The 17,605-nt window shown below is 43.7% G+C and overlaps 1 protein-coding gene across 1 annotated transcript in view; it reads left to right on the top strand.

Moving 5' to 3' along the window:
- Positions 1 to 17,605, top strand: part of pxylp1 (2-phosphoxylose phosphatase 1) — a 142,085-nt gene that overhangs the window by 84,681 nt on the left and 39,799 nt on the right. The window contains 1 exon segment of the mRNA XM_055646416.1: positions 9,072 to 9,233. Coding sequence (XP_055502391.1) covers positions 9,072 to 9,233 — 162 coding nt within the window.

Genomic DNA, 17,605 nt, shown 5'->3' with positions numbered 1-17,605 from the left:
TGTCACAAGCAGAAGAAAAGGCCCTCCCCTGTGTTTAAAACTTCTGCAAAGACTTCTCGTTTGAGATCTCCCATCACTGGTTGGGAACACAGGGCTGTGGAGTGGATGAAGAATTGGGGGAAAGTATTCTGGATGGGAGGGAATTGCACTACCAGCGGTCGACCCAAGATGCTGGAGTATTGCCCCTGTCCCACTTAAGGAAACCTGAACGGAAACCTCTGGAGACTTTGCGCCCCACCCAAGGTTTCCGTGCGGTTCCCGGAGGTTTTTGTCAGTCTCCCTAATGGTCAAAAGTGGTTTCCGCTTCTACTATGTTCCGGCGATTATTTCAAAAAATTAAAAAGTGGCCGTGACTAAAAATAGGTTGCCGTTTTAAAAATCGGTAATGTTTTAGTCTAAGCCGGTTGCGATGCTAGTTGAAGGTGGTTGCCGGAGGTTGCAGGTAGTGGAAGGTAAGACTACCACTACCTGCAACCTCCGGCAACCACCTACAACTAGCATCGACCATTAGGGAGACTGACAAAAACCTCCAGGGAACCTCCAGGAACCGCACGGAATCCTTGGGTGGGGCGCAAAGTCTCCAGAGGTTTCCGTTCAGGTTTCCTAAGTGGGACGGGGACATAACTCAGCGGGACAGGCAGCGTCCCTGGAGAGAAAGAATGGGTGACGTTTCGGGTTGAGACCATATAACCATATAACAATTACAGCACGGAAACAGGCCATCTCGGCCCTACAAGTCCGTGCCGAACAAATTTTTTTTTCCCCTTAGTCCCACCTGCCTGCACTCACACCATAACCCTCCATTCCCTTCTCATCCATATGCCTATCCAATTTATTTTTAAATGATACCAATGAACCTGCCTCCACCACTTCCACTGGAAGCTCATTCCACACAGCCACCACTCTCTGAGTAAGGAAGTTCCCCCTCATATTACCCCTAAACTTCTGTCCCTTAATTCTGAAGTCATGTCCTCTTGTTTGAATCTTCCCTATTCTCAAAGGGAAAAGCTTGTCCACATCAACTCTGTCTATCCCTCTCATCATTTTAAAGACCTCTATCAGGTCCCCCCTTAACCTTCTGCGCTCCAGAGAATAAAGACCTAACTTATTCAACCTATCTCTGTAACTTAGTTGTTGAATAAGACCCTTCTTCATATTTCTAGTGTGTTACGGAGAGAAATTGATGTCACATTGTTCCTAACAGCCTCGATGTGAAACGTCAACCATTCCTTCTCTCCAGAGGTGCTGCCTGACCCGATGAGTTATTCCAGCTTTTTGTGTCTATCTTCGGTGTAAACCAGCATCTGCAGTTCCTCCCTGCACTACTCGTGTGCCAAGTACATGATTAGGATTTTGATACAAGTTCTCTCCCATCCCACACAATATTATATTTTGCAGTGGAACTTCTCAACCTTAAATAGCCAAAAGAATGAGCTAAGCTATGGGAAGCCAGTGGGAAAAAAATTGCACACTGCACGCAGAAATAATTAAAAGATAATTTCCACTATAACACCAGTCAGTTATTACTGTAGCATTTCTGGATAGTCTGAAACTCCTTTGAAAAACCCTGGAAGAGGGAATGGAATATTAAGGCTGTCATTAATAAATTAACATTTCCAACGAAAAGAATGATGAAAATTATTGTTTTTCCATATTTGCTCTATTAACTTTGGAAACTTATTGCTTATTTTCTTTTTTTAAAACACAAATTATTTTATCAGTTGTAATCCGTTGGCACTTCCCGCCCCACTGGACGTTGCAGTTCCAAGCTCAAAACTGGCTGTTTCTAATTAAAATGTGCTCTTGATATATACAAAATTGAGCACAATGTCGTTTTTATTCTCTGAGATCTGCTTCGAATTTGGAAGTAATTGGCAGGAGGGAACTATATTGAACTGAAAATATATTCAGGAGACTCGTTGGTACGTTACCAAGCAAAAGTGTGGCACATTATTAGTGTGGAATTTCTCTTGGTCTTTACTATTTATACTAGTCATACTATTTATGGCTTGGTTCTGAGGCCGTGCACTCCATTTACACGAATATACAGAAAAATCTGTTAAAAATCAGAACAATTAACAGAAAATTGGCTTTTTAAATTGTGGTGGATTAAACTCCAGGTGTTGTTTGGGAAACTTAGCCAAGGGAATGGCGACAGAGGCCCGTGCCAGATCAACGCAGCTTGCCATGTGTGAATGTTCACATTGTTTAGTTTACTTCAGTTTAGAGATACAGTGCGGAAACAGGCCCTTCGGCCCACCGAGTCCGCACTGACCAGCGATCCCCGCATCTTAACATTATCCTACATAGCCAATTTGTACATTTATACCAAGACAATCAACTTACAAACCTGTGCGTCTTTGGAGTGTGGGAGGAAACCAAAGATCTCGGATAAAACCCAAATGGTCACGCATAGAACGTACTAACTCGATACAGACAGCACCCGTAGTTGGGATCGAACCTGGACCTCTAGCGCTGTTAGGCAGCAGCTCTACCACTGCGCCACCGAGCCAGTATTCAGTGGGGGTATAAGCTTTGATTGCCAGTCTGCTGTGGAGTAGTTGACCTTGGACTGAACATGGCAGGAACGGTACAATTAGTCTTAGCCCTCAGTTAGATACCGTGTTGGTGGTTAACGTTCTGTAACTCGCTGGTTAACGCGGCAAGTTGTTGCGGGTTTACATGTCGTAGATGTGCTATGCAAAGTGCTCAAGGAACTCAGCGGGCCGGGCAACATCTGTGGAGGAAATGGACAGATGACACTTTGGGCCAGGACCCTTCTTCAAACCATCTCCAGGAGTCAAAGGAGTGCGTGTGAAGAAAGTTCTCACAGGAACAGAGTGACGTGGAAGCCAAAGGGTTTCATGTGAGTGGTAAATTGTATTGACTGAAGATTGGTGGATGTAGGAGTTAAAACCCCCCCAACAATTAATAGCATAGGAGCATTTATATGAATAGAGGACCCGACAACCACTTGGTTTGGGGGATGACTAGGTCCTTAAGGCTGAGATAGGTTCCCGGAAAGGGGCAGAATGGTCAAGGGGGTATTTATAAAGGAGTCTTCTAGGAAAAACTTCTACATAAATGATTGTTGGAGTTGAAACACTGTTTCTGCAATTTTCTGGGTCATTTGTCTACTTGAAATCTGAAACCAAGGTTCTTTATAACACAAGCTATGAATACATTAGGTAATGTGGCAAGTATCAGTAGTTAATTCGCAAATTAACCATGATCACATTGAAGTATGTAATAAGCTTGTGGGACTGTGTGGCCTACTTTTGATTCCTTGCTCCAATCTCTGTTTAATGAGGTTGCTGGATGAATATTGGACAAAGCACCAGGGATGAACCCTCTGATCTTCTTTAAAATTGTTCCCGGGGACCTTTCACCCGAGTTGCAAATCCCAAGAGTGCAGTACTCCCTCTGTACTAAACGGAAGTGTCAACCTGTACATTTTTTTTTGCCACGTGTCTCTTGAATCAATGCTGACTCTATAACCTCCCATCTCCAAGACAAGCGGGCAATTCGCTGAACTGGTGAAAAAAATGGTGCTACCATCTGTCTTTGAAAAGCCGACATCTTAAACATGTTTCCTGATTTTTTTTTTTTGATCATTTATGGTACATTGACTCTTTAGCAACTGGTGGGATATTGAGACCCAATTAAATTAAAAAAAAAAGGCAATGGCCTTGGACACAGAAGAAAACTGTGCTCACAAGTCTTAATTAATATGTGCTACCTTGTAAATATTTAAAAACAAACGGTAAGAGAAAAGTAAAAATTGTAGAGAATGCTGCTTCTCTCTACTCGACAAAATGACCGAATCATTCAAATTTGCAATACAGACTTTTAAATTAACAAGGGGAGACATTGACATAGACGTAGACTTAGACATAGAAAATAGGTGCAGGAGGAGGCCATTCGGCCCTTCAAGCCAGCACCACCATTCATTGTGATCATGGCTGATTGTCCCCTATCAATAACCCGTGCCTGCCTTCTCCCCATATCCCTTGACTCCACCAGCCCCTAGAGCTCTATCTAACTCTCTCTTAAATCCATCCAGTGACTTGGCCTCCACTGCCCTCTGTGTCTGGGAATTTCATAAATTCACACCTCCCTGGGTGAAAATGTGAATTTAGCTCACCTCAGTCTTAAATGACCTCCCCTTTATTCTAAGACTAAGATTGGAAAACCAGTTAGTTAGCGGCTTGGTGGTTACACAATTTAAAAGGGTGTGAGCAATCAAAGAGAATTGGAATGGAATCGTGGTTAGGTTATGTCTAGGATAGACACTAAAGGCTGGAGGAACTCAGCGGGTCAAACAGAATCTCTGGAGAAAAGGAATAGGTGACGTTTTGGGTCGAGACCCTTCTTCAGAGATTCAGCTGGCTAATCTGTCTAATCTTATTTATTTTCTTTTGAGGAGCCAACCTTATATAGTTGACCAAACAAATGTGGTCTATATTTGCTGTATAGATACAGCAGAGGAGATAGAGTGGGGTTTGCAGCATCTCACATTCCATTTGGATAGTTTACAACCAACCCAACGGTGGAAGCATTGAATTCTCCAAAATTATGTAATTATCTCCTTTCCATTGCTCCTTTCCCCTCTTCCATGCACTCATCTCCCATCACCAACCTCCATTTTATCCCCTCCCCTCTTTCCCCTCCCCCTGTCACTTTCCATCCATATACCTGCCCCTTGCTTTACATTTCACTCCATTCCCCTCCATATCTGGCCCCCTTTTGTCTCTTTTTCATCTCTAATCATTGTCAGAGAGAGAGAGAGAGAGAGAGAGAGAGAGAGAGAGAGAGAGAAAGAGAGAGAGAGGGCGATGTATTTTGTCAGTGAATGAGCGTGAGATGGAGTGTGTCAGTGAAAAATGAATGAACGAATGATACTTCATTATCACCTAGATGATGCCACAATGATTTTTTTTGTTTTGTTTACCGCTCACAAAGTATAGGGATTCTGACAAAGTTACAAGTAAGTAAGTAAGTTTATTGGCCAAGTATTCACATACAAGTAATTTGCCTTTGTGCTCCGCCCACAAGTAACAACATGACATACAGTGACAGTTACGAATGGCTAACACTAAACATTAATAATAATAAAATATCAATGATAAAACACCATTGAACCTACAAAATACCAGATCAAAGGGAGGCTACAGATTTTTGGCTGTTGGGTAGAGCAACTACTCGTGGATAAAGACTTTTTATGTCTGGCTGTGGCAGCTTTGACAGTCCGGAGTCGCCTTCCAGAGGGAAGTGATTCAAAGAGTTTGTGGCCAGGGTGAGAGGGGTCAGAGATGATCTTGCCTGCTCGCTTCCTGGCCCTTGCAGTGTACAGTTTACAGTTCATAAATGGAGGGAAGGTTGCAGCCAATAACCTTCAAAGTGTTCCAGTGTAGTCCCAATGGCCCCTTGTTGTTCAGTGAGAGAGACGGAGTGTGTGCAGGCAGATATTATGTGAAATGCTAACAATTCCCCAGGGAATTATCAACATTTCCACATGTAACTGTCAATGACTTTGGGATTTCCTCGCAAATGGAGTTGCCTTGTAGTTCACCACGACACTGGAATTGGACTTGGGGAGATCGGCTGGACAATGCAATGTTATGGCACGCTCACAGTGGTTTTGCTATTTATATTTTGTTTTTTTAGTTTCAGGCATTAAGATTGCCTTGACAGTTAGCAAACATGGGGAGTGGCGTAGCCTGAAGAATGATATGAAGAAAGGTCTGAAGAAGAGTTTCGACCCAAAACGTTGCCTATTTTCTTCACTCCATAGATGCTGCCTCACCCGCTGAGTTTCTCCAGCATTTTTGTCTGGCTTAGCCTGTGCTTTTTTTGTCCAAAGTGTTACGGTAGGGCCTTGTTTAGTTTAGTTTAGTTGAGAGATACAGCGTGGAAACAGGCCCTTCGGCCCACCGAGTCCGCACCGCCCATGTTCTGCCTCTTTCCGCTTCACATAAGAGCATTTGGTTTAAAGAAGCATCTGCAGTTATTCCTACATTCACTGTGAATGATCCTGCCAATGTGCAGGGCCTCCCTCTGTGAAGAGTGCGCAGCTTCAGACCTGTTTTCAACCAAGCGAGTCACACAAGACAAATCCAAGCGTTGTTTGCAGATCAGCAGCAGGCATGAGTTGCTTATTGCTGGCCACAAGTCCTGAGCCAGTGTTTATTTGTTCATGTGCAACTGGATCATGAATAAGCCTTTTGCCTGTTCTGAGATTGTTTGGACTACGCTGAGAACTGGCCAGATTTATGCTGCATCATTAATGTAGTATATTGAAAAACAAAATCGAGTCTGAGCCAACTAACTGTGGAAAAAATGTGAAATAAATGTCTTGCGACCGTCCCAGTGATTGCTTGCAATTCCACTAGTTCTCACTGTGATTGATCGGCACAGTGGAGCAGCGGTAGAGTTGCTGATACCCAGGTTCGATCCTGACCACGGGTGCTGCCTGTACAGAGTTTGTACGTTCACCATGTGACCACGCCCCAAGACAAACAGGTTTGTAGGTTAATTAGCTTCTGTAAAAATTGTTCCCAATGTGTGTAGGATAGTGTTAGTATACGGGGATCGCTGGTTAGCGCGGACTTGGTGGGCCGAAGGGAACATGTTTCCACACCGTCTCTCGAAGCTGAGCTAAGCTACTGTCCGGTGGCTAGATTAGTTTTGTTTTGTTTAGTTTGGATATATAGCGTGGAGGCAAGCCTCTAGGTCCGCGATGCCCAGCTATCAACTATACCCTCTATCTATCCCAGAAACTTGGGATAATTTAGAGAAGTCAATTAACGTACAAACCTGCACGTCTTTAATGTGGGAGGAAACTGGAGCACTCGGAGAAAACACACAGTCACGGGAAGAATGTACAAATCTGTTACTGGCAGCACCCGTGGTCGTAATTGAACCCGAGTCTGTGGTGCTGTAATAGCCCTGTCCCACAGTACGAGTTCATTCCAAGAGCTCTCCCGAGTTTAAAAAAAAATCAAACTCGTGGTAAGCACGGAGAATGAACGTAGCGGGTGCGTCGGAGCTCGAGGACATCGCTTAGCGCTAACGGCAGGTACTCGGGAAGACTCGCTAACGGCAGGTAAGCACGGGAAGACTCGTGAAGATTTTTCAACACGATGAAAAATGTCCACGAGAGCCCCGAATACCGACGAGCGGCCATTACCGTAAATCTCCGAGTTCGAATCAGGGCAAACTCGGGAGAACTCTTGGAATGAACTCGTACCGTGGGACAGGGGTTTAAGGCAGCAACACGACCACTGCATCAATGTGTCACCCAAAAGCTAATACTATTGCAAAATTTATACCTGCAGAACAACCCGTGGTCCATAATTGTACAGATTGAATTTCTATGTGCAGTTAATATTTTTGAGATAAAATATTACTAGTGTGTTGAAAATTCCACTCTTACGTAAATATGCATTTTTTTTTTGCTCAATGCCTAGTTATTCACTTTTTGCAGAAAATACAATATATGGAGCAGAAAGAGCAACTACTTTTAAATTCAATATTTACACTTCGTTCAGTAGTTAAAATTTGCCACAATTATAATATGATTAAAATAATAATAATTGTCAGTGGTGCCACGGTAGAGTTGCTGCCTCACAGCACCAGAGGTCACCCGGGTTTGATCCTAACCACTGTGCTGTTTGTACTTTCTCTCTGTGACCACGTTGGTTTTCTCCTGGTGCTCTGGTTTCCTCCCACACTCCAAACACGTATGTGCTTGTAGGTTTTAGGGGTTGGACAGGCTAGATGCAGGAAGATTATTCCCGATGTTGGGGAAGTCCAGAACAAGGGGTCACAGTTTAAGGATAAGGGGGAAATCTTTTAGGACCGATATGAACATTTTTGTTCACACAGAGAGTGGTGAATCTGTGGAATTCTCTGCCACAGAAGGTAATTGAGGCCAGTTCATTGGCTATATTTAAGAGGGAGTTAGATGTGGCCCTTGTGGCTAAAGGGATCAGGGGGTATGGAGAGAAGGCAGGAACAGGATACTGAGTTGGATGATCAGCCATGATCATATTGAATGGCGGTGCAGGCTCGAAGGGCCGAATGGCCTACTCCTGCACCTGTTTTCTATGTTTCTATGTTAATTCACTCCTGTAAACTGTCCTTAGAGTGTAGGATAGAACCAGTGTACGGGTGATTATTGGCCGATGTGGACTGAAGGGCCTGTTTCCACGCCATATCTCTAAACTAAACTAAACTAAACTAATATATTAAGCAGTAAAGGTTTCTAAAGTATTGAACAGCGATTCATGTTTAAATTGAAGTACTTCACTGTTAACATTGCTGCAATAGTCTGTGCCTATTGCAGTGCCTGAATCTAGGAGAGTTAAAATCGTATGTAATTTGTAAAAATTAACTTGACAGTTTAATCTAATGTACTGTAATTAGACCTTAATCCACATGACGCAGTAATTGTGCTTGGAATGAATAACTGACATTCATTTTTTTGTTTAAAGGACTTAATATTGTGTTTCGCAACTATAGACGTATTAACTCCGCTGTTAGTGGTTATTTCAATTAGTTACAAGAAACAACACAAGGCTCAGAGGTATGCAGTACTGGTGCTGTGCTTTCTCCATTGTGTATTAAGGATTAGCGGTTAACTCATTATCAGAAATCCTTAGAGTTAGCGGGCTGAGTGACACAAATCTAAGGCTTTCAACATGCTTTGGGATAAGCATGTACTTTTGACGAATACAGAAGTGTTGAATGCAGAATATACATCTCTACCAAAGGACGAGAATGAAGGGACTATAAATGAGTAGGTTAACATACGATGAAGGTTTGATTTTGATGGCACTGGGCCAATATTTGCAGGAGTTCAGAAGAATGAGAGGAGATATTGATACACTTGAGGGAAATGGAGCTTCCCCATAATAAATTGACAGATAAAATAGATGTTGTTGCAACACTGATTATTGCTGGTTTTACATGATTGGCAACAGGGGAAGTTTTTAAAATGGAATGTATCTATCCTCGCACCAATTTATTTTTAGCCGAGTAAATAATTTAAATTTGATTTTTCATTCCAGTGCATCTGATTCCTGTGGCTACATCAAAAGGGGATGGAATGGTGGCTAAAATCAGGAAGCAAATTTCAGCAAATGTGTACACCACCCCTCCCAGCCTGGATCCCATTTATGAAGCCTACCTGTACTGCAACCTACCGAATAACACTGACCACGGCATGGAAGGTATGATCTTAAACCGAGCTTTGGTGGCACGGTGGCGCAGCGGTAGAGTTGCTGTCTTACAGAATGAGGGGGGACCTCTTTGAAACGTACGGAATAGTGAAAGGCTTGGATAGAGTGATGTGGAGAGGACGTTTCCACTAGGTAGGAGTGTCTAGGACAAGAGGTCATAGCCTCAGGATTAAAGGAAGGAAGATGAGGAGAAATGTCTTTAGTCAGAGGGTTGTGAATCTGTGGAATTCTTTGGTACAGACAGTTGTGGAATCCAAGTCAGTGGATAGTTTCAAAATGGAGATGGATAGATTCTTGATTAGTATAGGTATCGAAGATTATGGGCAGGAGAATGGGGTTAGGAGAGAGAGTGATAGATCAGCCATGATTGAATGGCGAGTAGACCCGATGGGCTGAATGGCCTAATTCTACTCCTACCATTTATGACCTTATGACCCAGGTTCGATCCTGACTACGAGTGCTGTCTGTACGGAGTTTGCACGTTCTCCCCGTGACCTGGATGGGTTTCCTCCAGGTGCTCCTGATTTCCTCTCACACTCCAAAGACGTACAGATTTATAGGCTGATTGGATTAGTGTACAGTAAATTGTAAATTGTCCCTAGTGTGTGTAGGATAGTGTTAGTATGCAGGGATCGCTGGTCAGCACAGACTCGGTGGGCCGAAGGGTCTGTTTCTGCATGGTATCTCTAAACTAAACTAAAGTAAACTAAACTAAACTAAACTGGTATCTTGGAAGAGCACCCTGCAAATGAAAGCTAGATTTCTTGAGGAAATTAACTAAAAACAGATGTCACAGATATAAACATAAATCAGTCTGGAGTGCACTGTTATCACGCACTGAGTTTTATGCTGTAAAAATAGACATAGCTAATTACTGCTTGTGATAATAACTGAATGTATGGTAATGGTCTGAAGCTGAATCTCAGTGTAGGTCCAGTGGATTGCGGTCTAGAGTAATCTTCATCAAGAATTACATTTGACGTTTGATAATAGGACTTTAACATGGGATAGAACTATCCCAAGTCTATGCCATTTACCATCAAAAGGGCCTGTCCCACCAGCATGCGATTGCATGCGTCTAGTGCGACCAAACGGAAGCTAAGTTCACGTTAAGTACGCGGTAAGTACGCGCAAAGTTCGCGCGTGACGTAATTTATGTCAAGCTCACCAATCAGCTAGGCAGGAGGCGGGCCGACTGAATTTGGACGTCGCACGGCCTCGGACGGTGACGTCATCACGCAACGCCACGCGCTAGGCGTACACCGTTAAGATGCTGCGTTTGATATCAAGACGCTGCGTACGACGTTAAGACACTGCGTACGGCCTCAATGCGGCTGTGGGCCGACAGGCCGTTGGCGTACGGGATCTTCGAACAGTGCAAGATTTTTGGAGCCCCGCGCGATGTCGGGACCAGAACCGCACAACTACATACGCCTCCGGCGATCGAAGTGGGACCAGCCCCGCGAAGCCGTATGCCTCAAGCGACCACGTTTGGTCGCGCTAGACGCACGCTATCGCATGCTCATGGGACAGGCCCTTAACAAAAATAAGGCTCCAGTCACAAGGGAGATCGTACACCATTCCCCATCCTGATGTAGGACTGTATTGATGGATCTCAATCCTGGAACATCTGATGTACATCATCCAGCCCATCACACAAACAAACCTTCCCCTCCGTTGGCTCCCCTCTACACCAAGCTGCCTTGGCAAGGCCACCAGCATAATCAAGGACCAATCTCACTTCTTCCCTTTCCCATCAGGAGTTTGAAAACGCACACCTCCAGATTCAGGGACAGTTTCTTTCCGGCTGTTTGTCAGGCAACTGAATAGTCCCCTCACCAAGTAGAGAGTGGCCCTGAGAAGTCCAGGCCAAAAGGCCAGTTTCCTTTCAATCGAAAGAACTGATGTCTCTCCAGGCAATTGTTTTTCTTGCTCAAATATTAGGCTTTTTATACTGATTGGAATGTAAGATAGGGGTGGGGGAGAGAGGAGATTCTTTAGATTTTTCATCTAAACAGCAGCACCTTTGACAGTAACACCTTTGGCAGCACCTTAGAGGGTTGGATAGAGCTCTTAAAGATAGCGGAGTCAGGGGATATGGGGAGAAGGCAGGAATGGTGTACTGATTGTGGATGATCAGCCATGATTACATTGAATGGCGGTGCTGGCTCGAAGGGCCGAATGGCCTTTTTCCATGCTGCGTGACTCCTGTTGTCAATAGTCGATTGTCCATCGAAACACTCTCTCAGTGTTGCTTGGTGTCATGGCAGCAATTCCAATCTTCATCACCTGGGCAATACTTGAGCGATAGAATTCTTACTTTAGTTACTTTACTTTAGAGATACAGCGTGGAAACAGGCCCTTTGACCCACCGAGACCCTGCCGGCCAGCGATCACCCCGTACACTAGCATCATCCTACACACCTGGGGTAATTCACAATTTTAGCAAAGCTGATTAACCTATAAACCTGCATGTCTTTGGAGATTGTGAGGAAAGCGGAGCAAACTCACAGGGCCACAGGAAGAACGTACAAACTCCACATAGACAGCACCCGTAGTCAGGATCAAATCCAGGTCTCTGGTGCTGTAAGGCCGCAACTCTACCGCTGTGCCACATTTCCGCCATCTTCAAGTATAGTGATTAGAGGATTTAACAAATGCCGACCTGATTATATCCAGAAACCAGTACACATACGAGGAGAATTTCTTAATTAACTTGTTTCATAAAGAAAAACATGAAAGATTTTGTATAGAAAAAATGCAAATATACTGACCTCCCTTGCCAATCCCCGTGAGCTCTCTAGGTTTTATGACTCCTGAGCCTAAAGTCAGGCATTTTAAATACGTACAATCAATTCCCCTGTCAAAATAAGCCGACTTAAATCAAAGGAACATTAGATTTTCATTATTTCAGATCTTTATTAAAAAAAAGAGTTATTGAGCAGATTTTTACACAAGCTATACCACAGAAAACCAGCTGACATCTGTTCAAAAGCAAATAATAATTTATTGTTATGGATCCCAAAGGGAAATTTTACAAAGACCGAATTAGGTCAAGAGGTACAACGTGTTTTGATGTTTTTTTTGCTTTTCAACTGAATGCCTTTTCCTGTATCATAAAACACTTTTATTGTCTCACTTTAACATGTGGGATGTTCCAATCAAGTTCTAAAGAAAGCAAAGATTAGCTAACGAGAAACTAATTAATCTGGCAGTAAAGTTCTGGGTGCTGGTAATGATTTAGGTGTAATTTAAGTTCCCGTTGGGTTTGATGTGAAAACAGGAAGCAATATCCACCCAAAGTGTAACGTAGTTGAAAATACCTCTCACATGAAAGGCTGTCGCACGGAGTCAATTGAAATTTTCAAGACTGAAATAAATAATTTTTTTTATTAGGTAGGAGTTTATTAAGTCAAGATCCAAGAGTGTTTAGTTGACATATGAGCCAAAAGCAGAACAGGAGCATCTGTACCTAGTCTGTGCTCGTAAATAACACAATAACCAGAAAGAAAGTTCATTCAATTTACAAAAAAACAATATTAGCCCAACAAATGCCTGAAGTCCCTAGTGCGACCAAGCCTGTCCACGATTCAGTTGGTGTTAGCAGTGTTAGCTGTGTAGCAAAAGCAATTAAATATAGTTAAGATTCAACTTAATTGTGATTCAATTGAACAGTTTTCACCAGTTGAACCCATATTGATGGGTCGAATAATGTCCTGTGCTTCCATATTATACAATAATAATAATAATGATAAGGTGCCTTGCAGCCTTTATCTATTGCTAGTATGATTACTACCGAATACTCAGACCTAGACAAATCTAGTAACAGAGGTTGGGGCCCTTCACCCCAACTTTCCCATGCCAACCAAGCTGCCCTTTCTACACTGCGTTTAAGAAGGAACTGCAGATGCTGGAAAATCGAAGGTACACAAAAATGCTGGAGAAACTCAGCGGGTGCAGCAGCATCTATGGAGCGAAGGAAATAGGCAATGTTTCGGGCCGAGTTTCTCCAGCATTTTTGTGTATCTGCCCTTTCTACACTAGTCCCTCCTGCCTGCATTTGGCCCATATTCCTTTAACTTTACCTGTCTATATGCCTTTTAAATGTTATTATAGTATCTGTCTCAACTATCTCCTCTGGCAGCTCATTCCATATATCCACCACCTTCTGTATGGAAAAGGTTGCCCTTCCGATACCTAGTACTATTTTTCCCTCCCATCTTCAATCTACATCCTCTGATTCTTGATTCCTCAACTATTTCACTATTAGTGAAAACCAAATTTAAAAAAATTGCAAATTAGTGTTCACTTGTCATCATAATTTGAAGCAACTGACGAGAAACATTCCAAGTTAGTTGCCATTTGTTAGTGATTTCTGATTTGCGGTTTGGTTGTTGCCTTGCAAGATGGCAGGAGAATGGGGTTGAGAGGGAAAGATAGATCCACCATGATTGAATGATGGGCTGAATGGCCTAATTTGGCTCCTGTGACTTCTGAGCTTATTTTCCTGGAATTTGAACTGGTCAACCACAGACTTTGTTTTCAATGAAATAACCAGATCTGATGTGTAACAGGTATAGCAGAGGCACATATGGAACCAGGAATGAGCTAGCTGTGTTGCAAACTTTACCTCAATATTACTATCGTGACCTGAGCATTAATACCCTGACAGATGTTTACTGAACATGCATTCCAACACTTGATTTAGGACAACTGCTTTCCCAGCTGTTGTAGCCTGCAAGCACCATATTTAGTGACAACTAGGCTGAGCATTAATAGCTGTTTCATCACTTGCAAATTGGAAGCAAATAACTCTCGAGTAATTTATAGCACCCATGATTTTTGAAAGAGTGGAACTGTTATAATTTAGTCGACTGGGTTTCAGAAAACAGGCCTCTCGCTTAGGTTTTTTGGCACTGGAGTTAGCAGTCACTTCAAGATGAGTTTCCATTCTTCATGTGTGAGCCTGGGGTGGGAGGTTGCAACCTTCATGTGGTCCGCCCTGTTTGGACGAATGCATTCAATCTGGCGTGCACAATGAAATATAATCAAATAGAACAAGTAGGCTGTGCACGCCATACACAAGAAGAAGAAGTTCTGTGAGCCTGAAATGGCGGTGTCACGAAACCTGTTCAAGACCACGGGGAGAGTGCCGTCATTTGTTTTTAGGCGTTTTTGTCTTAGAGATACAGCGTGGAAACAGGCCCTTCAGCCCACCAAGTCTGCACCGCCCAGCATCCTACACACTATCCAACACTCGCTAGGGACAATTTACACATACACCAAGCCAAATAACCTACATACCTGTACGTCTTTGGAGTATGGGAGGAAACCGAAGATCTCGGACGGCCACGGGGAGAACGTACAAACTCCGTACAGACAGCACCCCTAGTCGGGATCGAACCTGGGTTTCCGGTGCTGCAAGCACTGTAACAGCCGTGTCCCACGGTAGGAGTTCATTCCAAGAGCTCTCCCGAGTATTAAAAAAAATCAAACTCGTGGTAAGCACGGAGAATGAACGCAGCGGGTACGTCGGAGCTCCGGGCGTCTCTTAGCGGCTCGTAACGCTAACGGCAGGTACTCGGGAAGACTCGCTAACGGCAGGTTAGCACGGGAAGACTCGTTGAAAAATGTCCACGAGAGCCCCGAGTACCGACGAGTGGCCATTACCGTAAATCTCCGAGTTCGAATCAGGGGAAACTCGGGAGAGCTCTTGGAATGAACTCGTACCGTGGGACAGGGGTTTAAGGCAGCAACTCTACCACTGCGTCACCGTGGCAGCCATCTTGATCTTCATACATTCTCTAGATGTTCATCCCCCTTCCTTCATTCTGTTCGGCTGCTGCTCAGTGTTCACTGAGATAAATGCACTCACATCCTCAGCATTAATTGTATGACAGTGTCAATATGTACTGCTTTGAGATTAACCTTGTAGAAGCATTCATATCGAGACAAATGTAGACTTCATTTTAAGATGAATGTGCATAACCTCTGGCATAAAAGACCCATTAATTTATCTTATTAACCAAGGAACAGTTCACTAAGTGTTTTATGCATCAACAGATTTTTCTAATTTTTGTATACAGCTTGTTCATAGCTTCTAGGAGCAGAATTAAGCCAATTGGCCCTTCAAGTCTACTCCGCCACTCAATCGTGGCTGACCTATCTTTCCCTCTCAACCCCATTCTCCCGCCTTCTCCCCATAAGCCCTGACTCCTGTTTGGAGAGATTGTCACAGTCATAGGGTCGAACACCAGCCAGCATGTCCCAGCCACACTAGTCTCTATGCGTTTCGCCATATCCCTCCAAACTGAACTCCCTCCAAAGATGGTGTGGACGCTGCATTGACCAAGGTATATTCAGTACATGTGAGAACAGTATTAGCCCAGGTGTCAGATGTTATGGGGAGAAGGCATGAGAATGGGGTTAGGAGGAAGAGATAGATCAGCCATGATTGAATGGCGGAGTAGACTTGCTGGGCCGAGTGGTCTAATGCTACTCCTAACACTTATGACCTATGGCAATCCCATTTGTCACTGAGTTTGGTGCCATATGAGATTTGATCAACTGATACATTTTCATTATAGGGACCATGAAGTGCAGGCAGCAGAGATGTCACAGTGACAAGTCAAGTCAAGTTTATTCATCATATACACATACGAGATGTGCAGTGAAATGAAAAGTGGCAATGCTCGCGAACTGTGCAATAAACAAACAAACAAACAACCAAACAGAGTGGAACAGAATCACAAATTCTTTTACATATTAAATATTGTGGGCGGAAGGAAAAAGGGAAAATAACAGCAATTTAAAAAAAAGCAGTAGAGTGGTTCAGTAAAGTTGGTCCCTGGTGAGATAGGAGTTTACAGTCCTAATGGCCTCTGGGAAGAAACTCCTTCTCAACCTCTCCGTTCTCACCGCATGGCAACGGAGGCGTTTGCCTGACCGTAGCAGCTGGAACAGTCCGTTGCAGGGGTGGAAGGGGTCTCCCGTGATTTTATTTGCTCTGGGGTTGCACCTCCTGATGTATAGTTCCTTCAGGGGGGGCGAGTGAAGTTCCCATAGTGCGTTCGGGCGAACGCACTACTCTCTGCAGAGCCTTCTTGTCCTGGGCAGAGCAATCCTTAGTTGCTAGTGTAGCAAGTAAAGTAACTGGGTAGTGAGAAGTGTGACCATGGGCTGTGTTGTGTGGCTGTTGTTTTACATCACTGATGGCTAATCATTTGTGGTATTGATTGCACTCTGCAAACTCGTCCGATAAAATCTGTTCGATGTTTTAGATCTTCCCAGCTGCCCAGTGGGAGTCTACCATAGTCCACTTAACTCCGCTGGTCTGTAAAACGCCTTCTCGATGCCTGCTGCGATCCTGCCAGAGATGTATTGAATAATGTTCAAGTCAGAGCCAACAGGAGGATTGATTAAGGGCAAAGAACAAACTGCTGCAGGAACTCAGTGGTCTGAACAGCATCAGATGCAACTTGACCTACTAAGCCCTCCCTAAGGCCTGGATAAAGTGGAGAGGCTATTTCCACTAGTGGGAGAGTCTAGGACCAGAGGGCACAGCCTCAGAATAAAAGAAAGTTCTTTAAGACAGGGATGAATAGGAATTTATTTACTCAAAGGGTGGGGAATCTGTGGAATTCATTGCCACAGAAGTATTTGTAGGCCAAGTCAAATGGATATTTTTAAGGCAGAGAGTAGATAGATTCTTGATTAGTGTGAGTGTTAGGGGTTATGGGAAGAGGGCAGGAGAATGGGGTTAAGATGGAAAGATAGGTCACCATGGTTGAATGGTGGCGTAGATTTGAAGGACCAAATGGCCTAATTCTGCTCCTATCATTTATGAACATAAGCTTCTCCAGCAGTATGTCTTTTGCTCCATGTTTCAGCATCTGCAGTCTTTTTATTTTTGTGTTGCTGATAGGATTAATATTGAAAATGACCAGATTCAGATACATAGGCATAGAGTCCTGCAGCATGTACACAGACCTTCAACTGAATTCATCCATGCTGACCAGGATGCCCCATCTACGCTAGTCTCATCTGTTTGTATTTGTCACATATCCCTCTGAACTTTTCCTATCCATGTACTTGTCCAAATTTCTTATACATGTTGTTACTGTACCTGCCTCAACTACTTCCTCTGGCAGCTCATTCCACATATCCCCACCATCCCCTGTGTGAAAAATACATGTTGTTACTGTACCTGCCTCAACTACTTCCTCTGGCAGCTCAATCTTCTCAGGCACCTATTAAAGAGAGAGCTAGATAGGGCTTTTAAAGATAGCGGAGTCAGGGGATATGGAGAGAAGGCAGGAACGGGGTACTGATTGTGGATGATCATCCATGATCACATTAAATGG

Source organism: Leucoraja erinacea, chromosome 14, assembly GCF_028641065.1.
Source record: "Leucoraja erinacea ecotype New England chromosome 14, Leri_hhj_1, whole genome shotgun sequence".
Taxonomy (NCBI): domain Eukaryota; kingdom Metazoa; phylum Chordata; class Chondrichthyes; order Rajiformes; family Rajidae; genus Leucoraja; species Leucoraja erinaceus.
Note: the sequence above shows the minus strand (reverse complement) of the source record. Positions and strands in the feature narration are given on the sequence as shown.